The sequence below is a fragment of the Cibotium barometz genome, chromosome 40 (genome assembly GCF_041138505.1).
Source record: "Cibotium barometz isolate CiBa-2024 chromosome 40, ASM4113850v1, whole genome shotgun sequence".
NCBI classification, from domain to species: Eukaryota; Viridiplantae; Streptophyta; class Polypodiopsida; order Cyatheales; family Cibotiaceae; genus Cibotium; species Cibotium barometz.
In genome coordinates, this window is record NC_141085.1 from 29,273,308 (window position 1) to 29,298,201 (window position 24,894).

General features: G+C 38.2%; 1 protein-coding gene across 1 annotated transcript; it reads right to left on the reverse strand.

The window, feature by feature from the left end:
- Positions 1-8,774: 8,774 nt before the first annotated feature.
- LOC147615391 (ras-related protein RABA5c-like) lies at positions 8,775-10,930 on the reverse strand. Its single transcript, XM_086779491.1, has 2 exons — positions 10,403-10,930; positions 8,775-9,358 (listed from the first exon to the last, which is right to left on the reverse strand). The coding sequence occupies exons 1-2, from the start codon at positions 10,728-10,730 to the stop codon at positions 9,033-9,035; spliced, it is 654 nt and encodes a 217-aa protein (XP_086635617.1). The 5' UTR covers positions 10,731-10,930; the 3' UTR covers positions 8,775-9,032.
- Between the last annotated feature and the right edge of the window lie 13,964 nt (positions 10,931-24,894).

Sequence of the window (24,894 nt, forward strand, 5' to 3'; positions counted from 1 at the left end):
TTGAGTGCAGATTCAGGAGAGATCTTGGAGGATCCTACTATGTACAGACGCATAGTAGGAAGTTTGATCTACATGACGATCACCAAACCAGATTTGAGCTATGCTGTTGGGTTGGTGAGTTAGTTTATGCAGGTTCCACGAAAACCGCATTTGGATGCAGTGAGACGCATACTAAGGTATGTGAAGTCTACTTTGCATTGTGGACTATTCTATGAGACTGGGACAGAGATATGTGTACATGGGTACACAGATGCTGATTGGGCTGGTAGTATCTCAGATAGAAGATCTACCAGTGGATTCATGTTTTCTTTGGGGAGTGCTGCTGTGACTTGGAGCAGCAAGAAGCAGCCTACGGTTGCTCTATCGAGTACAGAGGCCGAGTACAGAGGAGCTGCTATGGCAGCATGTGAGGTAGCTTGGTTGAGAAAGCTACTTGCGGATTTGGGTCTATCAGTGGATAGACAAGTTGTCATTTTCTGTGACAACATTAGCAGTATACAGTTGGCCAGGAACCCAGTCTTTCATGCTCGTACGAAGCACATAGAGGTCCACTACCACTTCGTCAGAGAGAAGGTCTTGGCAGGAGATCTTGACCTTGTTTATGTCAGCACAGAGGATCAGGTAGCTGACATCTTCACCAAAGCATTGGGTACAGAGAAGCTCCGCAGATTCAGGGCTTCGCTTGGTGTACATGAGATGGAGTTGAGCTCGACGGGGAGTGTTGAGATATCGAGCTCATCTAGTGAGGCGGTGGACACTGATGACCCGCCTGGGGGATAGGCCCCACACTTACACCACTGGCATGGTTGGTGAGATCTTGGGTGATATGCGGCCAGTGGGATGACAAGTTGTGTGACAGCCATTCTAGAGACTAGCATAGTTATAGCGCCAGCTCATTTAGTCGGGTTCACACTATAGAGAACCCGTGTATATATTGGTTGAGTACCTTTCATATTATGAGTACTCTTATTCTTGTATATGGGGTGTTGAGTGTTGAGTAGATAAGAAGAAGATTTTCAGCCTCTCACCTTGTGTGTTCTCTATTAGGGTTTTGTGAGTGTGTGTGCGTGCTTGCAAGAGCTCAAGCTCTCTTCCCCCCTGCATCTTTTCATGCCACTTGTGTGGTACACGATAATAAAATCATATTTACAATGATTGTTGAAATTCCTCCTTGGTTGTTTCTACCCCTTGGTTTGTTTCTATTTAGATCAAGGGAGCTTGATTTTTGCATGGAGCCTCTTGGATTTGAGGTGACATTTGTGCACTCGTTATACGTGAATGAAGACACTGTAGTGTGCCATGACCCAAAGTTTTACAATGAGTGTAGCATAGAAATACTGGCTTAGCGTGTGACCAATGTGGGTTTGGATGGTAGTGCTAGAAATGTACACACACATCTCCAAGTTGAAGGGATTTCATGGATTGTTTGCGATTGAGCCCGTCCCCTTCTTGGAATTTTATTTAATTAAGGTGGTATTGAATTTTACGATTGACATTTCAAAGATAAATTTATCTTTACTCCTAGATTCTATAGGTTTAGACAAGGAGGATATCATCTCATAATTATCCCTCCATCGTGTTTTGATCTAAACAATAACATCTTATCATCTCATAATTATCCTCGATCATGTTGTCATCTAAACAAGGACATCTAAACAAATTGCTTCTTTGCAACATTGATCTCAATAGAATCGGGATTTGAGACTTTGATTAGGTTGAGCAAAGTGTTTCTCTTACATCTCTTCACTTGTGCATCATCCTGATCCTCACATTACAAGTTCGGGGTTTTCATGCATAAGATGTAGTCCCATATAGTCTCCTTAGGTTTTTTCTCAATGGTGTAGTTATACTGATGGACACTCCACATAGGGTGGCCTTACCTTTAGAAAAAGTTAGATGAAGGTTGTCCTCAAAGTTTTAAGTTTACCTTAATTGTAGGTCTCAAAGTGAGGAACTTTTCCCACTAAGCATACGTTTAATGCATGGGGGGAATTTGAATTTCTAAAAACCTCACTTCTTTATTTAAACAATTGTATATGGATGATATTTTCCTATGAGCTTAGAAATTTCTATAGACACAATTCTAGATGACTTGCTTTTTTGTGTAGATCCTTCTTGATTTAGAGCGCCATTCATTTCCTTATGCTCATTCCTTGTGCAAATCTAGGCTCTTCATTATTGCTAAAGTTTGGGCATCTAGGGATTGCAAGGTTTGTTGGGTGTAGAGTGCAAGCATTTGCAAGAGATTCGGGCCACTTGTTGTGATAGACATAAAACCATTCAATGGGGAAATTAGATTCACGAAGGGTGGGAATCCTAGTGACATGATCATAGGCATGAAGTGTCCAATGTGCATGGCTAAAGTGATTGGAATATGTACTTGAGGCATGGATTTCAAGGGCTGGTAGATTTATTTTGTTGGATTTAGTTTTGTCAAAGGCATGTGTAATCCCCTTGGGTTAGCTATGTTTTCTATTGTGCTAAAAGATCCTTGTTGAGCTAATGTGAAATTGTCAATTGGGAACTATTTTTGCATTTTGCATATTTTGTTTTTGTTTAGATTTTTGGGGATTTTCAAATTTGTTTGGGTTTTTTTAGAGTATACAAATGATCTTTAACAATCAATTTTTATGGGTCGGGTAAACAAATGTTAGTGGGAAATAACAAAAAACACACATTAGAGGGAAATAATGATGTTTGTGAGAAAATTATGTTATTGAGAAAAATAACCTTAGGGGAAAATGGTGTTAGTAAGAAAGCGAGTAATGACATTAAAGAAAATGTCCAATAATACATTAGTCAAAAGATAGGATTAGTTAGTAATGGTGCTATTTGGTAATAGCATGTTAATGGTGATAATGATGTTAGTCATAAGTAACAATATTAATAAATAATAGCATGTTAATGGAGTTAATGATAGGTACAAACCCAAAAGATCACTATTACATGGACAAGCATGGAAAATGCTTTGTTGCAAATTGCAAAGAAACATTTATACCATATTGGAAAGCACATTGGTGGAGGGGCTAAGTTTGGAAGATCTTTTGAAGGATAAATGTGCACGAGTCCTAGCCTCCACACGTTGTGAGAGGACTCGTGCATAGTCCTAGCCTCCACACGTTGTGAGAGGACTCTTAGGCATAGTCCTAGCCTCCACACATTGTGAGGACTATAAGGCATGTCACCAATGTATAAAGTAATGACCCTCCTTGTCTAGTCCTAGCCTCCACCATTGTAAAGACTATAAGGCATATCACCAATGTACAAAGAGCTGACCCCCTTGTCTAGTGATCAAGAGTTGGTAAGGCATAAGAAAAAAATTTAAAGAACATCGAGATATGGAGGAGGATGCTAGCCATAGAACAGAATATAATGTGCATGTTAGGAATAGGAAACACAGGTGGGATAATGCTTTTAAAGAATGGAAGAAGCACAAGATCCAACTTGTAAAGATAGAGAGACTAAAGCAAAGAACTCAAGTTATACCACAAATTGGTCTATTAGAAGAATAGGGAAGGATAGTAGAGTCAAGTGTAGGGAATTGGCATGACTATAGGTTTTCTCATTGAGTGCATGCACCTTTTTTTTAGTCGAGTAGGTCACATGATGCACGCAAAGCACTACGAATGAAATGGTATTGCAATACCAATGTAATGTAAAGCACTACGAATTAAATGGTTGTGCAATACCAATGTAATGCATACAAGAAATCTATATAAAAATATTAATCATCCTCCACATAGTGTTCCATTTCTTTGGCCACTAGCATAGCGCAACCAACCTTTATGAAGAAGAGGCAGATTTATTAATCAAAATAATAGGTATTAAAAGATAAATCCAAGTTTATGAAAATATATAGCATAATCAATGGTTTCTCTAGAATAACAACATTAAACATGATGGTATGCACACTAAGCATTTCAAAGGAGGCGAAAAAAGGAATTAAAAGATCATTAGAAACAAATGCAATAGTTACACCCAAGAGAACGGGATTGAGAAATGGGCTCGTGAGATTTTTTATGTTGAGATATAGGGTGAAAATCTAGAATTGGATTAACATCTGTGTGTGCATGTGTGTGTGTGTGTGTATGTGTGTGTGTGTGTGTGTGTGTGTGTGTGATAGAGAGAGAGAGAGAGAGAGAGGGGGGGCACGGAGGGAGGAAGGTAGAAAGGGGTGGTGGGGGAAATAGAGAGAGGGTGTAAGCATGCATGCACATGTGTATATAGCATTCCAATATGTATACATGCATACATGCATGTGTGTACATGCATGTATGCATTCCAATATATATACATGCACGTGTGTATGTTTGTATATGCATTCATGTGTATACATGTATGTATGCATTCCAATATGTATACATGCATGCATGCATGTGTGTATGCTTGTATACATCATAGTGTATGCATTCCAATATATATATACATGCATGCATGCATGTGTGTATTCTTATATACATCAGACTTTTAGCTTCTAAAGTGCTTGCCTAAAAGAACACATTTGTATAATCCAATATTAGATGTGTACATGCATGCATGCATGTGTATATGTTTGTATACATTATACTTTTAGGTAAATCGCTTCTAAAGTGCTTGCCTAATAAACACATTTGTATAATCCAATATTAGGTGTGTGGATGGTACTTACAACCCCTAGCATGGCTCTATCCAAACCATGTAGACGTAGGGGCTTCTAAATCGCTTCTTGCCTAAAAAAACACATTTGTATAATCCAATATTAGGTGTGTGGATGGTACTTACAACCCCTAGCACGGCTTTATCAAAACCCTACATGTCGGGGCTAGAAGATGGTAGATTAATTCAATGTGTCCCTAGGGAAATTAGGGTGTGAATCTTGTATTTGAGATTCTCTCCACATTTTACAATTGAGGGGAGAACAATTCTCTATATTTTGTTATTGTTCTTTGCATAAGGGGGTTATGTAAAGAGAAGATCAATGTGGGCTTTATAAGCTTCTTTGGATGGTATAAATCCATGTACTTTGAGCTTACAATTTGTTAAAGATTTTCAATGCAATTACTTACATGTTTTGAGTTTTTTGTATTGTTCGAAACCTTTACAATTTGATATTCTAGCCACATTTGTTTTAGCAATTGATTTTTTCCTTTGCATTTATACCCTCTAGCTATTTGGAAAAACAAGTATATTAAGAACACATTAGGTAATGCATGTGAGGTCTCTTGCTTGTGACTTTGGCATTATACTAATAGGATACTATTTGGCAAAAAGTTTCTGTTTAAAACAAATTCTTAATGCATCAATCACACAACCTCGCATTTATACCATAAAGCCTTCTCCATGAGAACATAAAAGAACTATTGTGCTTGAATGGGCAAGTAACGCTAAGGTCTGACAGTCATTATATATAATTAAACCAAGTAATGGTCATGCACTTCCTTATCATCATTAGTTATGTCCCTTTTAGGCTTCACTAAACATGGGGTAGCCTACTTCTTAACCCTCTCTTTCTCTAATTCAAGTTTTGTTTTTCTAAAGTGTATTTATGTCATAAATAAAATTTTATCAAAATTTTATGCATAATTATTAAAGACATGGGGTAGCCTACTTCTTAACCCTCTCTTTCTCTAATTCAAGTTTTGTTTTTCTAAAGTTTTGTATTTATTAAAAACATGGGGTAGCCTACTTCTTAACCCTCTCTTTCTCTAATTCAAGTTTTGTTTTTCTAAAGTTTTGTATTTATGTCAGAAATAAAATTTTATCAAAATTATGCATAATTATTAACAAAGGGACTTTTATTGGTCACTTTTCATGCATTAAAATATAGAATGAAGAGCTAGACTCTTGCAATGAACCAAATTTTCAAGCGAAGGAGAATTTTATAAACATTAAGAGGTGCATAAATTCTCTAACTAAAGAAAGGGGTACACAAAAGTATGGGTGAACCCAACGAAAAAGTCTTGTCACAAAATAAAATTCATCACACAAGACCCCCAGTGTATTAGACATTCTAATTTAAATAGATCTGAGTCCTCAAAGCATCCATCATACTCATTGAAACATTAAATAGATCTCCATCCTCAAAGCATCCCTCATACTCATTGAAACATTAAAACTTTAAAGTACTTTCAAAGTCCCTATCTTGAAACATTTTAAGAGAAACAAAGATGTGAATTGGGGAAGGCCCAAGCATTCGAACCATTTTACATCCTTAGGTTATTTATGTATTCTAATAAAAATAATGTTAAGATGTTTACAAAGCCACGTAAACTTGTTGATCTCAATTAACCAATGTGATAAGGTTGTTCACCTTCTACAAATCCAATTGCATGACCATATTGTGAATGGTGATAGTGAATTCCAACTCATTTATAAATATCTCAAAGCAACTCCAAGGAAAGTCTAACCTTGTGGATTAATACTCAAGGATGAATGCATACACTCAAGGATGAATGCATACACTCTCCTCATCAAGACAATCATTTTTTGGATTTATAGGCAAAAAGATAAATATGCTACAAACGTAAATGATGATTGAGTTTGAAAAAATATGAATATCCTCAATTGATAGTCTACACATGTAGTGTTATTAGATAAGTGCAAAATAAACACATTTTGCCTTTTAAGGATAAAATTATATTTATGATTTAGATCTAAGATGGGATAAGTGTATGCTCACAAATTTTTGTTGACTAATGTTGTACATATGTTTGATAGAAAAATAGTGTGGTGAAAACACAAGGTACAATTATATAACCCATGTGTTGAGTTATGTATCCATTGTTACTAATTATACATAGTGATGAGATACCTTAAGCTTTTCACACACGCTTTGTTCTAAAACCCTTCTTTTTTTCTTTTGAAGAATCTCTTTTTCAGGCATTGGATGTCACTTCATATTCATACTATTTGCTTGCAAAAAACTCCAAGGCAACAAGTGCACAATACACCTTGAAGGTTTTATGCTTAGCTTACTTTGGAAGTGGAAGTCATATGTTGTGTTGTCGAGAAGTCATATGTTGTGTTGTGATGTTTTTTTTTGGTGAAAGAAAGGCTTTACCAATGCTTCCCACTAAAAATTTTACAAAAGACTTGAGGTAGTGGTACACACACGTGTGTGTATATACACACACATATATATGTGTGTGTATATATACATATATATATGTGTGTGAATATATATATGTGTGTGTGTGTCTGTCTATATATATATATATATATATATATATAGACAGACACACACACACATATATATATTCACACACATATATATATGTATATATACACACACATATATATGTGTGTGTATATATATATATATATATAGACAGACACACACACACATATATATATTCACACACATATATATATGTATATATACACACACATATATATGTGTGTGTATATACACACACGTGTGTGTACCATATATATATATATATATATATAGACAGACACACACACACATATATATATTCACACACATATATATATGTATATATACACACACATATATATGTGTGTGTATATACACACACGTGTGTGTACCACTACCTCAAGTCTTTTGTAAAATTTTTAGTGGGAAGCATTATGTGTGTGTATATACACACACGTGTGTGTACCACTACCTCAAGTCTTTTGTAAAATTTTTAGTGTGTGTCTGTCTATATATATATATATATATATATATATATATATATATATCATTTACACCATCAATCTGGACCTCCAATATCATGCCAGATTACTGAACACCTTACCCAAATGGGCTAACACTCCAATTGGGCTAACCGCTATGAACCCACTATCTTTGAACCTACAATATCATGCTAGATTACTTTACACCCCATCCCATTGGGCTAGCGCTTGCTAGTATGAAGTAATTTTATTTTTAAAGATTGAAATAAGTGGAGTATTCTGAACCTTGGATCTCAAATGGGGACCATAATGTCCAACATTACTACCTAGCAATCCACTTCATTCAAGACGCCTTAGTTTTACAGTACCTCCTCCACCATACTCAGTCTCCTCGAGTGTTCAATACTACAAGTCTCTAAGCTATGCCTATGAACCACCTTCAATACGGTATTTAAGCTTAGTTAATGCATTAAACACTCTTCTAAACAGAAGAGCAAGTAGTTACCTATCTTCCTTTTTAGAAGCATATGGGAATGTTAAGTGACAAAGGTACAGGAACAAATTTTGTCACTTCAAGAAGGTTGTTGATACGCAAACAGGATCACGCATACTTAGTATAAACCCTTTACAACCTTATAATTTCCCTTACATGTTAACATCGAACATTTATGGAGCTGATCTAATTGACTTGAGTCTGTTTTATGTCACCTTTCTCCCTTACTTCTGATTTGAACCCCCGACCTAGTTACTTTTAACAGCTAGCAATCAACAAATGGGATTACAAAGAGGAGGCTAGCACTAATTATGGTTTATTGTTGGGACTTGTGAGAGCATTAAAGAACCATTTCTTTTTTAAAATTTGATGAAACCAGCACAATTTGCTCTTCTTGAAAATGTAAAGGTGTTATTGTAATGAGAACAAGGGCAACCAACAGACAATTTGACCATGTCTAGGGGGTGAAGAAGGGCTCCTACTTTAACACAATGAGTAGCTAAACTGAAAAAAAAAAAGCATGTCAGGGATATGGATAAATGAGAAACAATCAAATACAGGGGAATGAAAGATTTGCCTGACATTCAAATAAGGCATACAGATTGTTTCACTCTAGACCCAGTGCTAGAACCTTATTATGCTGACATGGAAGTCTGACATCTATGTAAAATACTTAATCTTTGTTCTATAAAGAGAGCTCAACTTACCACCCATGTACATCTCCATGTTCATACAACACTAAGGGGATAATAATTGCCTTTATTTTCCCCCTTTTTTTTTCTAATAAAGTGGGCAGCAAATCAATTGAATGATAATGTGCCCCAAAAATACCCACCTTTACAAATGAAAAAAAACAGCAGCCCAACATTCTAGTGATTAGGATAAGGGCCCTCTTAACCTTATTATTATCCCTTACTTGCAGTTAACTTGATGAGCAACACGCAGACAAGTCCTTCTTGCCATCTCTATTGTCTGAGGAGAGTGTTAGCCTCTCACTTTTGCTCACAAACTCAGACTTGTGAGAGATGGAAGAGAGGGCCCTCCTGCTGTTGTAGCTGTTGTAGATCTCTTTCACCACACTGTGGAAGGCCGCGTTCACATTGGTTGAGTCCAATGCTGATGTCTCCAGGAACATGAGGCCCTCTGCCTCTGCATAGGCCTTGCCCTCCTCCACTGATACCTCCCTCAAATCCACCAGATCCCGCTTGTTCCCCACCAGCATTGTGACCAGAATTGTGTCTGAATGCACTGCAAAACATTCAACCACCAAGATCAGTGAAACCCTTGTATACAAGCAACATGTCTTTAGTGCCATGGCTCAGGCTTCAGCAAGCAGGGTGAAATCAACCTTTCCAACCTCACTAGTTCCTGCACAAGCTCTCCCAGACATGGCTAGGGTCTCAACAAAGCCATGGCTAGCATTTCAACAAGTTTTCCATGTCGTGTATGGGTCTTTAACAAGCTTTCCAGCCATGACCAGGGTTTCAAAAAGCTTTCCAATACATGGATGAGGTTTCAACAAACTTCAAAAGAAGACATGGCCACAGCCAACAAGCTTTGCGGTAATGGCGAGGGTTTTAGTGAACTTTCCAAAACATAGCTAGGCTTTAAACAAGCTTCCCAACACCTTTCCAAGACATGACTCGGGTTTTGGCAAACTTTCTAGCTATGTCTACACACATAACTACAGTTCAGAAAGCTCTCAATACATGGCTAGGGTCTCAACAACAAGCTTTCCAGACATGGCTAAGATTTTGCCACTGTTCCAACATATGATTAGAGCTACAGTAGCACAAAGATCGTCTAGACATTTGATCTATGATTTCAACAAGCTTACTACAATGGCACAGCTTAGCAATACTTAGCTAGGGTTTCAATAAATATGGCTAGATCTTAGTGAGCTTCTAGGGTTTTAAAAAGCTTTCGATAGCATTTGCTAGAGATTCAGATGAGGATCGATCTCAGCACACTCATCAGCGCATGGGTAGCATTTAAACAGACATGGCTAGGGTTTCAACAAACTCCCCAAGACACGGCTCTAGTGTATCAATAAGCTTTCCGGGACATGGCTAGGATATCAGCAAGCTGTCTAAAACATAGCTAGGGTTTTCAGGCATGGCTAGGGCTGCAATGGGCATGGCTAAGGCTTCAACGGGCATGGCTAGGCACTTAATAAGGCAGGGCAAGGGTTTCAATGGCCATAACTAGGGTGTCAACAAGCTTTCTTCCATGGCAACAAAGCACAGACAGCAAAAATTGATTGAAAAAAAAAACAGAGATCAGGAGCATTACTTCTCAATTCATCCACCCAGCGAGCCACATTGTCAAATGTATGCTTTCGGGTAATGTCATAGACAACAAGGGCTCCCACAGCGCCTCTGTAGTAGGCAGAGGTGACGGCTCTGAAGCGCTCTTGGCCAGCGGTGTCCCATAGCTGGGCCTGGACCTCCTTCCCATTGATCTTCAAGCTCTGGGTCTGGAACTCCACCCCAATGGTGGCCTTGGAGTTGACCTGGAACTCGTTGCGAGCAAATCTGGATAACAGATTGGATTTGCCCACTGCAGAGTCCCCAATCAGCACCACTTTGAAGAGATACTCTTCTCCCCTCCCATCACCCATCACAGTAGTTTTACACAGTAGGGCTAGTAGCAGTGGGTTAATGTTCTGTGCTCTTGATCTATCAAGCAATAGGTTAACCCTGTGTGCTCTTGATCTATCTTAGTCTAATCTTCAGTGGTCGCAGTAGCTAGTAGGCACCCCATGTAAATGGGGTGGGTTAAAGGTGTGTGCTACACTGCTAGGTATTGGATCCTACCTCAGTCAAAAGAATCCACTTCTTCCTTGCTTTAAAGTGTGCTCTGCCACTGCCTCTGCCACTGCCTCTGCTCTCTCTCTCTCTCTCTCTCTCTCTCTCTTGTTTGATTTAAAGTAAGGTTCTCTCTCACACACACTTTTCAAAGTTAAATTTAAAGTAAGTGGTTCTCTCTCTCTCTCTCTCTCTCTCTCTCTCTCTCCCATAGTTGCTTTTTGACGCGCGTCATGTCGGTTTTTGAGCATTTTTGCCGTAAAATACTTGCAAAATTTTAAAATGCCTACACTAACATACCAAACAACTTGCTATATTTCACCAAACTGTCAATTTTAACGGGCAAAGCTGCCCGTCAAAAATCAAGCCTCTCTCACTCACTCACTCATGTGTTCATTTTCATATAGAATGTTGAGGACCTCTAATATATTAATCAAAATTTGGCATATAATGGAAGCCCCCATCCTCATAGTGCCATTAGAACTTGGAGGTAAATTAACTCCACCCCATACTCTTATTAAAGGTCTCTAGTGTTTTATAACACTATTCCTTCCCCCCTTGGTAGCAACATCCCCATCCCTTGATACATCAAGCCAGTAGTTGCCAACTCCATTGGATAGCTTGTCAATTTGCTACATGGATTGGTTGTTCAATTCAATGGTACCCATCACATCATTGCAACTATGGTGACAATGATACCCTATGTTGACAGCAAGGAAGGTGTCCCTTGTGCATCACTTGGCTCCTCACCTTCATGTATTTAGCACAACTATCTCTAGGATGTGTGTGCCAGGTAAGTAGGTAACCTACATGTTCATAAGGGTTGTGGGGTAACAATAGTGTTGGGGTGGGAGTGGGAGGAATATCTATGAGTCACTTCACCACACTAGGTTTAGCAAATTTACAAGACTTTTATGAATAGAAGGACTCCACTCAACAATCTTCTTGAATTTTATAATATTCTCCAAGTTTGTTATAGTGAGAGAGGTGAATCAAAATCTTTTACTTTATTGTTGGCATTTGCAAGATCATCGATTGGATTGGTGGTAAAACCAAACCATCTAAAAGAAAAAAAGGGGGAAATTTGACATGTAGGCATTCCAATTGTTAAATAATTAACATTACCTCCTCTCCCTATTTTCTCCTCTTATAAGAAAATTGAAAACCACACTATCTAAATGCAAAAAGGGGATGTAGGCAACCCTTGTCTTACATCAAGGACTCCTTATGTCTTCTTCATAAAATGAAACAAATGCATGTGGCTCCTTTGGGTGCTATATTCCAATCTCCTAGAGGATTTAAAAAAAAGGATCATGCTTACCTTTTTGTATAAATACATGTTTAAGAGCACTTAAATAAGTTTTGTATATGCGAGACACATTTACCATGCTTCTAAGTGTCTTATACATTGAATGAATAATTCATGGTTGTTAATTTTTTTATGTGTGTGTATACATACATACATACATGTGTGTGTGTGTGTGTGTGTGTGTGTGTGTGTGTGTAGCAATTCTTGTGTTCCATCCTTCCCTGGCCCGATTGGACGGATGAACATGGCATGTGATTGCTCAAAGGGCAAGCAATATATATATGTACGTATATATATATATATATATATATATATATATATATATATATATGTATGTATATATATACACACCCACACACATATACATACATATACATATATACACACACACACACACACACATTTGTATATGCATACATACATATGCACACACACATACATATATACATACATACATACATACATATATGTGTGTGTGTCCATATATATATATATATATATATATATATATATATATGTATATATATATATATTTATATACATATACATATACATATATACATATATACATATATATGTATAAATATACATGAACACACACACACACACACACACACACACACACACACACACATAGAGAGAGCATGCGATGCACAAATAACTGCATACTGCTAATCTTTAAGGTGTAAAATTGGTTGTGTAAATATTATGCTAAAACTAGATGCAACATATTCATATCATGTTTAAAAAGTAGATAGAAAAATACTAGTGCAACTAAAACTAGATGCAACTTGTTCATATTATGTCTAAAACTAGATGCAATGTGTTCATATTATGCTACTAAATCTTTTAAGGTGTAACATTGGTTTTGTAAATATTATGCTAAAGCTAGATGCAACTTGCTCATATGATGTTTAAAAGGTAGATAGAAAAATACTAGTGGAACTAAATGCTTCTACCTCTCTAATGAATCATTTTGATGGTAACTATTTTAATTTAAACATGAGTACTCTATGTTGGAAGTAGGTAGAAGTTTGAAAATAGATACACTATCTTAGAAGGAGGTAGAAGTTATGCATTTTTAATGTTTAGCTTTAGGCAGTAGCATTGAACACAATAATAGATGCTAATACTCACATGAGTTGAAATAAAATAAACACAAGTTAGTTGTAAGTTAACCATATTATATTTAAAATGTCATGGTGTAAACTTTTAGGCAATACCCACATGAGTTGAAATAAAACAAACATAAGTTAGGTAACCAGATTATATCTAAGAAGTGACAGTGTAAACTTTTATCTATGGTATCCAGCATGATCTAGGTTTTATACTTATCCCACTAGCCTTTTTCTTAGCTACGATATATGAGTTATGAGCCTCTAAGATTGAATAGTATTATTTAATGTATATAAATAAAATTATTATCATATAGATACCATTAAAAACATGCATAAAATTCATATTTGTCCATTGTATATAAATGAAATTATTATCATATAGATACCATTAAAAACATGCATAAAATTCATATTTGTCCATTGTGATGTTTAAGATATAGCAAATCTTTACGTGTTTACAAAATCTTTGAAAGGCCGAACATGTTCTTAAGGTGAACAATTTTTCTAGCGATTTGTTGTGTATGATGCAAACATGCATGCACATGTTTGCATGCATACATACATGTATACATACATCCTTTCTCTATCTCCCCCCTCCTCTTTCTATGGCTTCCCCCCTCTCTCCATCTCTCTCCACCTCCTCTTTCTATGCCTCCCCCCCTCCCTCTCTATATATGAATGTTTATATATACATTGGATTAGCCCCTCAACCTTTGTATGTTCATAGAGTTATGGTGAAAGGTACCAACTGAATGCATGCATAAATGCTCTATCAAGTTTTATCTTTTGGTTTTACATTGGGATTTTTTTTTTGGTAAGATATCTCTCCCGTACCCTTTCTTCTTTCAAGGTAGTGAGGGATCTTACTGTAAGTAACACCCTAAGATTTCTATAAATATCACCCAATCGGGAGCTAATCCTTTGATGACTACCTGATATACAAATACATTCATAGTCTTGGTGGGCTTACCTAATATTTACCTATATTTATCTTAGAAAGTACACAACTAATCTCTCCACCCTACCGCCCACTATCCAAATTTGGAATACAATCATCTATGAGTTTTTTTAATTATACTAAGCACGTTGTTAATATAGATGCATCCCATAACAAGGTTCCTTAATTTAATTCCCTTCACTGAATACATTTATGAACTTGAAATATAGCAAGAGAATTACAACACAATTTGGAAAATATCCCTCGATTACATACAATCTAGGGAGTCCTCCCATTCTCCAAGCAAAACTTTTAGATTGAGGAAAAAATCAAGTGACACATTTGTTGTGGGCTACCACACCTCCCCCAGAGGGAACTCCACACAACCACAATCGGGAGAAGCAATAGATAACAACCCTCATTGAGGGTTTTTTAGTTTCTCAGCATGTTCTTTGTTCAGTTGCTCTCTTTTTGTTTGAAGGCTTACCACTCTCTATTAGCAATGGTTTCAATGAGTGTGTTGATCTGCCTTACATATCCATCTTCCTTTGCTTAGAATGTGGCATGTGCTTCCTTTAGCTATTGTGTATGTTGTTCTTCTTTCTCCTTGGTATGTGCCACTTCCTGTCGTAGTTGTACCTTGGCTTGTTCTAATCTTGCCTTGAGCTCCTCATTCTCTTTGGTGGTATCGATTATGGTCTTACTGATGAGTCTGTTATATTGCCCTCTAAGGTCTAGAGGCTTGCCTCCTTTTCTTCAGCTGTCTTTAAACTCTTTAAGATCACTTTCTTGTGTGTGGCATCCGTCGGCAGCCATTTTCTCCTTAATCGCCTTTACTTGGTTAGTGGAATCTTGGACCTGTTTCCATAGGTCGGCATTCTTGTCATGTAACATATGCGCAACATATGCGCAATAAGCAAATGATATCTCCGAACGCTGCTACTATCAAGCTTATATGTTCCCTTTCTTTTGCTTCCTGTTGCTCCAGAACTTGTTGGAAGGAGGATGCGATGTCCTGGGCTACCTCTTCTTCTATATGCTATGTTTCTATTTCAACCTGTTGTTGAAGGCTGCCCCACATCTTTTTACCTTTCTTTATTTTCTTACCACCCTTCAGTTCTTGAAGTAACTCCTTAGTGTCCTTCAGGACTGCTTGTCTACAGCTTGTTTGAAATGAGGGTAGATGGCTCAATGGATCTCTCACCACCGTGAGGTGCCTCTACCTCCTGAGTGTCTTGGGGAATGGGAAGATTAGCTGCGTGGCTGAGTAATTTGGTTAGGAGATATGTATTACACACCTTGGATTGGTGTGACTTGAGGTAATTCTCCATTTCTCGGTGGATATACCAAGCCCAGTCCTCATGTTTCTCCTCATGGATCTTTGCGAGATGCGAGGGACCCTGTTATACCTATCCACTAGCTTTTTACTTGTATGAGCATTGACATAGCTTTGTAAGCCTTCTCATCTTCTTCATCCCTTATGTTCTCGTACTCCGCCCCATTTGAGTTAAAGGAAACCCTCTTCAGCATGTCCTCCATTGGCATCTGATTGATTCTATGGACGTGTCGATATGGGTGGGGGTAACTACAGTGATCCCCACATTATTTTCTCTGTGATGAGGGCCTGCTCAGTGGAGCCATCCGCCTTTGTGATTGTTCCTTGCTTGGTAATTTTGTCATATGACTTAAGAAATTCAGCACATAGTGCTGGGTTGATGGTGTGGGGGAGGACCTCTACCATTCTACCCAATCCTACTTTTTTCATCTTGTTTTTGACATTTGTATCTTCTAAGATCTTCAAACATTTCAAGTTGTGATACTAGAACATAATCTTCTTGTTGCTGCCCGTGAACTACATGAATGTCTTTGTGGTTGATGGTACCTTGAATGTCCTGTGCATACGGCCCAGGGTAAGTAAGCTTGGTGCCGTGTGGTGCTCTCCTCCTTTTTTATTCTGGTGGCCTTGTGGTACTGGCTTGAGTTGTGGTCAGGTTCCCCTCAACCTTTGGTTTGGAAGTTGCAGAGGAGGCCATCTATAACATGGGAAAAGAACATCAATCACATTGTGACTTATAGGAGCTCGCAGCCCTTCCTTTTTGTTTTTGTTTTTCTTTCTTTCTTCTCCTTTTTTTTTGGGTAATATGTGTGTGTTAGTGATTTTTATGCATGGGTGTATGATGGGAAGAGCGTTAGTGCGGTGAGCAATGAATCAAGAAAGGATGTGTGTGAATCAGTGTTTGTCGGGAATTAGTCCTAATCCATGATGTAGCAGGCCGTGAAATGGCCAAGCTTGAAGTAGTTGTGTGTGAATGGTTAATCCGTGAGGTGTTAACCTGTGAAGGGTTAAAGTGTGAAGTGTAAAGACGTAAGGGGTTAAAGCATGAACACATTAGGTGAAATATGGACTCTCATTTTTGTCCCTTAAGGATTTCCACACCTCCTCTCTCTAGAGAAATGGGCTCATGGTGAAAATTTTGCAAATCAAATCAAAAGTTAGTAGAGATTACACATTTGGAATCTACTTATCGAGACCTTTCCAATGATATATAGTATGATGGAAAATTTTGCTTATTCAAGAAGTCCCCAAATTGGTAATGACATGGCATGTTACATGTTCAAGAAGTCCCCAAATTTTGCTTATTCAAGAAGTCTCCAAATTGGTGATGATGTGGCATGTTACGTCATCACCAATTTGGGGACTTCTTGAATATTCAAAATTGCTTATCATGCTATATATCATTGGAAAGGTCTCAAAGAATAGATTCCAAATGTCCAAACTCCGCTCACTTTTGAGTTGATTTGCAAAAATTTCACCATAAGCCCATTTCTCTAGAGAGATGAGGTGTGGAAATCCTTAAGGGGCAAAAATCAGAGCCCATATTTCACCTAATGCTTATCCCGTGAAAGTGTTAGCTCGTGAAAGGCAAGGGCTTAAGCCATGAAAGGCTTAACCTGTGAAGTAGCAGTCGTTGTTAATTCATGGAATAGGAGGTTGTGTTTGTGACGATTAACAGTGTTGAATACGTGTTGATGGGTCACCTCTGGTGTAAGCAATGTAGAATTTTAGCATTTAGTGTATCTCTAAACCTGAGATTTTTAGTTGACTCTGTGAAATATTAGACTGCTATTTCACGGGCCAGTCCCGTATGCATTTATGATGAGATTAGGTGGGTGATATCACTTTGAGTGAGATGGAATGACAAGATGATAACAAGAAAATATACAAATGCATGCAATGTGTGCATAAGTGCAGAAATGTTTTTATGGTTCACCAATGATTTTATGAAAATGAAAGAAATAATCGAAAGTACATGAGGAGCTTCTACCTGAGAATCGATGGTCGCAAGCAATCAAGTGAGGATGTACACTGCCGATGAACGCACGCCAGTAGACAATGAAGATGAAGACGCCAAGAAGAAGTGATGGAAATTGAGCGATGAAACATGCACAAAAAGGGAAAAAAAGATATATTTATGATCTAGCCATTGGCCCCTGCAGCCATCTTAATTGGGTATGCCATGTGTCTGCGATTTGTGAAGGTTTTTTTACGGTTTCACGGCGTGAACTGGCATAAGTCAATTCACAACGTGAAACATTTTGAAGTGTTTCAAGACGTGAAACAGTCTTGGCGGTTCATGACATGAAACAGTCCAGAGTGGTTCACGACATGAAACATCTTGTACCTTATGCATGCAAATATTGATACCCTATAGATTCCTATATGCTTAAACACTCCAAGGTTACCTTTTGTGCATTCATAGGAATAGAAGTGTACTTGTGAAACAAACGAACATGTTTCACGGGATGAAAAGCATACCCCTTTACCTTGTACCTAATTTCTTGGAGCATGGGTATCCCTTTTATTGCCACGAGAACCAATGTTGTACTTTGGAGCTTATGGGTATATGTGCTGCAACCGTTTAAGTTCAGAGTGAGAGCTTTTGATTTTTCCTTTCATCCAATGGAGGAGTACATCCACTAAATCCTGGTGAGTCTATTTTGGTTCCTGTGCATGTGAGTGCACGTCTTCTTTACCTTGGTCCACTACTTGGTTCAACTTTTCCTTCTTGTCATTGGTGGCGGTGTCGCCCTCCTTTGTTTACTTGGTTGAATTGAATTCTTTCTCCTATCAATTTTGGTGCTTTTTTAGCACTTGATTTAGTTGGGACTTGGTCCTGTATAGTCTTATGGTTCTCCTCTGTTTGTCTAAAGGTACATGCGAAATTGGGTTTTGTTTTGGTTTTTGGTACCCATATCGTTTCGTTTCCTTGATAGTAGTTTGCTAGTAAGTCTTTTCAGACCCACCACTTTTGAATGTTGAGTTGTGTGTAGGCTTGCTTGGAATATTGCTTCCTTTTCTTGGTTTGATTTCCTTGTCTCTTCTCCCTGGAGCATGGCTCTTTTGTTTTGATACCCATGAGGTTTTGTTCGTATCATAGTATCCTTGGGGCTGGGATTTGGGAACCCACTGTTGTCAAACTGGATACTTTTGCTGCCCTTTTTGTGGTTTTCTTGAATGGAGATGAGCTTTTGATGTGGATGCTTGCTCTATTAAGACCTTTGCTTTTCTTGGCATTAGCGGTTCCATGTCACAAGTCACTGCTTGTTTTCCCTTATTCAAGGGACTCCATAATGGCACGGTGATTGTGTCCTTGCCATCGTTGAGTTGTACGGCCCATGCTTCCCATTGGATGCAACAGTTTTACTGGCACAAATCTAGGATCGTCCAAGAATTATCTCCTCTTTCACATGGACCCTGCAGGCATAACAAATACCTTTACAACCAAGGGATTATTTCTGATAGAGATATTAACATTCAAAAATCCCATAGTTTTTGTAGTTGATAAATGCACACTGCGAACCTGTGCATTAGTGGCCTCAAGGTGGGGTTTGTTTAGAGCTACCCATGTTTCATTAGGATATCAAGTTATGACTTGATCCTGTATATCAATTAATGTAATGCTCTTAGTGTGACTATCTTTCGTATAGATTTTTACACTGAGACGTGCAGGCTCAATGTCCAAGTCATCCTCGTCAAGCCATGTTCACATGTAGCATTTTCCCTTGAAGCCTCTATTTTGCTTTGGCTTCCTCTTGAGCTTATCTAATTTTTTCCTTGAGTAGCTTTTTCTTTTGTTTTCAATGATGCTCATGTGCAAGCATTTCTTGGGTTAGGGGTCCGTAATACTTTTTGAGCTTACTACCATTGATGTACCCTTCCACTTCTATCCCCTCGATAGTTTCAATTCAGACTGACCCTTGAGGGGTGATTTTGGACACTCTAAAAGATCCTAAACCTCTGTATTTGTTATGGTCAAACCAATGTTTTCTTCGTAGTTTTCGACCATAAACCCATGGGATGTAGTTAGCCGGGTTTCATCTAGTTTTTCTAAGTCGATTGACCTCTTGGCTAACACATTTTCAATAAGCCTTTCTTGTACTACAAGCCATAGGCTTAGAACTAAAAATTCCATAGGTAGTACCACATCAATGCCATAAGCTAGACAAAAGGGGGTGTATCATGTCGCTACCATAGTGTTGTAGTCAACTTGTGTTCCCAATATGTGCGACTGGCTTCTAAAGTTTTAGTTAAGATAGCTTATAAAATCTTATTATAATAGGGCTTGATGGTCCACAAAGAATAAAAATTTATTGGCTAGCAAGTAATGTTAGTATTTCTTTATAGCATAAACCATGGCCATATGGTCTGCCAAAACATGTTGTGTTCCTTTTCTCTCTGTGTGATCGTAAAGTCGAATTCCAGGAGTAGAAGTAATCAGCGTGTGATTCTTCTTGTGGTGCAAGGCTTGTTCACTAGATATAATAGGTATTACCGCATCAATGCCATAAGCTAGACAAAAGGGGGTGTATCATGTCGCTACCATAGTGTTGTAGTCAACTTGTGTTCCCAATATGTGCGACTGGCTTCTAAAGTTTTAGTTAAGATAGCTTATAAAATCTTGTTATAATAGGGCTTGATGGTCCACAAAGAATAAAAATTTGTTGGCTAGCAAGTAATGTTGCTATTTCTTTATAGCATAAACCATGGCCATATGGTCTGCCAAAACATGTTTTGTTCCTTTTCTCTCTGCGTGATCGTAAAGTCGAATTCCAGGAGTAGAAGTAATCAACGTGTGATTCTTCTTGTGGTGCAAGGCTTGTTCACTAGATATAATAGGTCTTGATTATCCACAAGAATACAAATTTGTTGTGGCCAACAAAAGTAATGTCGGATTTTCTTTAGAGCATAAACCATGGCCAACCCTTCATGATTAGTGGTGGTATAATTTATCTCTGCATCATTAAGTTGATGACTGGCAAATCAAACTGGGTAATCCAATTTGAATTACCTAGGTTGCACTAATGAGCATCCTATAGAGAAGTTTGATGCATCGATGTGCAAATGGAATACATGATTCCAGTTTGGTGGTCTCAGGATTGGTGCACTAGCCAGTGCATTCTTCAACTTATCTTAGGCTTCTTGGCATTTCTCAATCCATTCAAAGACAATGAGTAGTCTATACAATGGCCTGATAATTTCAGCATAGAATATGATGAAGCGTCGATAATACCCAATGTGGCCTATAAACCGATGTACACCTTTGTAGTTGGTTGGTGGGGGTAGTTTCAAAATCAAATTTATCTTTCTCTCATAAGTGGAAATACCATTTTTAGACACAATGTGCCCTAACATTACACCATGCTTGACCCAGAATTAACACTTTAAAGGGTTTAAGGATATATGATATAATCGACATCTCTCAAACACCTTGCTCAAGCAAGCTAAGTGTTTAGTCTAGCATGAGTATACACATAGATCATCAATGAATACCTTCAGTCACTTTTGCAAGTAGTCCTTGAAAGTTGTGCACATCAATCAAAAAGTTGTTGGGGCATTGGTGAGGCCAAAAGGCATAACCTTATAAGCATATGTTCCCCACATCATATTGAAAGCCATTTTGTGCTAGTCTTCTGGTGTTATGGACACCTGATTATAGCCTGAAAACCCATCTAAGAAGCTATTATAGGCTTCTTCACTTTGCTATCCGTTCTAATACATGTTATGGCAGTGGGTATAGTGATCTTTCATGGTGGCTGCATTGACCTTTTTGAGATCAACACACGTTCTCAATTTTTCATTTTTCTTTGGCACAGTCACAATTGGTGAAATCCAATCTGTGTGCTCAATTTCATAGATGAAATCCACACAATTAGTTTATCAATTTCCTTCTTTACAACTGCTACATATTTCGGATTCATCTGATATGGTTTTTGACTAGATGGTCTTGATCCTTCCATAATCGGAATAGTGTGTTGAACCACCTCGGGTGGTACACCCTTCATTTCTATGTATTTCCAAGCAAAACAGTCTTTGAATTCTTTTAAAAGAGCAATGAGCCCTTCTTCTTCAGTTGTTGCAGTTAAGTCTTTAGCAATGTAGATAGGTTTGGCATCCTCCCCTGTCTCTGTAATATCAACCTCCTTAACTTTAGTTGGACCATCGTAAGACATGGATTGGCCATCTTCCTTTACTCTTTTAGCTATCAATTGGACCACTTTTCACTCATCGATGTGTATGTTTTAAAATGGTCCGGCACTGAGAGTAGGTCTGGTTTGTCATTTCCTCATCTTTTGTTTGAGCCATTACCTTTTTTTCCTTGTGCTCGGCTTTAGCTAGAGCCTTATTTTGTTTTCTTGGCTTGCCTTAGTGAGTTTAGGCATTTTTGGGTCCTGTGGCGTAGACTTTTCCTCTCGTTTCCTTCTAAGGTTATCTTACTCAAGTTCTTAGAAAACTCCTCGTGCACCTTATTGACCTCGAGATATCTTAGCCACTAGGCATCTGTGGGTTTACTTTGTATACTAGGACATTTCATCGAGCGATATACCTCTTTTGTTTACACCATCTCCTGAGGCATCTGTGCCGCAAGTTTTATCCTATGTTTCCTCTTCTCTAGGCTATAGATCTACCATGCACACTGAGGTGGTAGGAATGTTTTCCGATTCAACATACTGAGTTCCTCTTGAGGGCAACACATCTATAGTGGTAAGCACGTGCATCTAGTTTTAACTAAAATCTAGGGGTTGAAGTGACGCGTACATGTTTGCAGCCTCTTCCTCTTCCCGTGAATTCTCCTCAACTCGTTGACAAACTTGTAAGGTTGTGGTTTGTTATGTGGTGACCGAATCATTTCCAAACAATAGCCCTTCCATGGGGTGTGCCTTTCACGTATGTAGATCGATTTTTAGAATTTGGGAATCCTTTCAAACATACACTTGATATAATGCCCAATCATGCACCAATTTGGCTTCCCTCATGAAAGGTTTGCCCAAGATAATGTCATATGAATCTGACTCGCACAGAAAGTCCATTACAACAAACGTACGATGGTAGTGGAATGAAAAGACCGTATGCCTAACATTTTTGAACAGCTCCATTGGTCTTGAGGATGTTCCATCTGCCATCTTGACAATCAGATCCGCTCTTTTCAATTCTGGTTTTCCCAGTTTTCCCAGTTTTCCCAGTTTTCCCAACACCATTTGGTAATAATGCTCACCCTCGCACCTCCATCTAGGATAGCTAGTGATAGTAGTGCTTGTTTGGTACCCCCGTTATGGTGGATTGGAATTGTGGCATTCATATCATCACTCTCATAATACCAGCCTAATTGGTTGACTAGATGTGTGATTAGATGTGATATATATATTTTTGTGATTAGTTACATCATATATGTCACATAAAAAAAGGCCTTGTGGGTAGGCCGTGGCACGGCCTGCTGCCCACAGGGCCTTTAAAAAATAATAATTTATGTGACATATATGATGTAACTAATCACAAAAATATATATATCACATCTAATCACACATCTAGTCAATTATCACTAGAGAAGTAGACAAATCAACTTATATGTAATTTGTGGGGCTAAGGAGGTTCTATTGGAAGTAGATGGTTCTGGCAGCGGCAAGCTTCTTATTGCTCATCTAGTCAATGACGACAATGATGATGTGGGTGGTGATAATGGGCATGTTAATCCTAATGATAATGATGAGATTAAGCAAGCCTGCATGACACTAACTAATGAAGCCTTGAAGCTCTTGAAGCATGCAAGCATGTCTATGATGAAGAGGAAATAGAGGAGGATCATCAAGAGGAGAAGAGAAGCTACCATCACCAGCTCTCTGTACAAGGAGCTGCAGCCCTTACTGAACTTAATCCACCTCACTACGCTATTAGCGACACCTGCATCAACACAGAGGTGCTGCATATCTACAACCTAATAATTGAAGAAAAAAATCACTCTCCTCTCTTTGCTTTATCCATTGTAATTAATTTACTAGATTATTTCTCTCAACTGTGCCTTGCTTCCTACTTGCAGCCATGTGTTATCCCATGTGCATTGGGCTACTTGAAAATCCTCAAGCAGGAGATCAAAGATCTAAATGAGGGTTTAATCAATACCAATACACAATCTAATTATTCAAGTGCATCTCAAGATACTCAGGTACTAGCTTGCTCTAGATTAATGGTAGTTAATATGATTTAATTTTTCATGCAATGCCTTTAGTACCTAAGTATAGACCTAAGTACAGAACTTTAATTAAATCATCTGATTGCTCTATTATGTGGCTTTCTTTGAAAAAAATTAATGTAAGTTAAGCACTTGTTAACTGTGATTCTTGTACTAAGCTCTCAATGTACACTAGCTTGAAGGGATAAATCCTAGGCCTTGTGGAGGTTTACGTGTGTCATTAACATTGGGCTCTGCTTAGATTATTTAGTATGTCATTAGCACTTGGTCTTACTTGGATTAAACGTGTGTTAGATCTCGACTTTACTTGGATTAAGTGTGTGTGCCATGAACTCTTGGCTTTGTGTAAGCTAAGCTGTGTGATTAACTCTCCACAGGACATATTTCAAAGTAAAAAAAGTTCAAGTAAGTTAATTGCTAAATGACTTGTTGATCTTACTCACTGTTCCATACAAGAGATGGGGGTGTATTCTCTAGAAATGCATAGAGACCATGTGGGAAAAGGAGTGTTCGTAGAGAAAGCGACCTCCTTTGGTAAATCCATGAGTGGAGTTGGAAGATGATAGCCATAGACTTGAGTATGTTACTGTCACACTGATACAGAAGTAGAGTTGGGTCAAAAGAGGAGCAAGGAGGACAAAACCAGATTGTTATTGAAGCCAAAGTGGCGAAGACAATGTGGGCAATTCATCAGGCTCGGCCAAGGAAAGAAATGACTTGCTTTGGGATTCCACTTGGACATAATGCATGATGTGGAAGATATATTAATGAGGGGTCTAAAGAAACCTTGTTTTTAGGGGCATTGGAGGATTTCTTTGGTTTTATAACAATAGACAAGAGCATTCTTGGATTGTCGATGAGAATCAAGTTATTGGGACATTGGGACCACTCCATGGGTTTGGCCGATATGGAGGAGGGTACATCTCTTCAACCCTAGGAGATAGAAATGCTCACTTTGAATGGGTTTGTGTTGTAGGGTGGTTACTCCCCATGTGTCTCCTTTGCAAGGTACCACCAACATCACGGGGAAGGTTCCTTCATCCTGTCGATCCAAATTTAGGGATGGAAAGATTGTCAAGTGGAGGA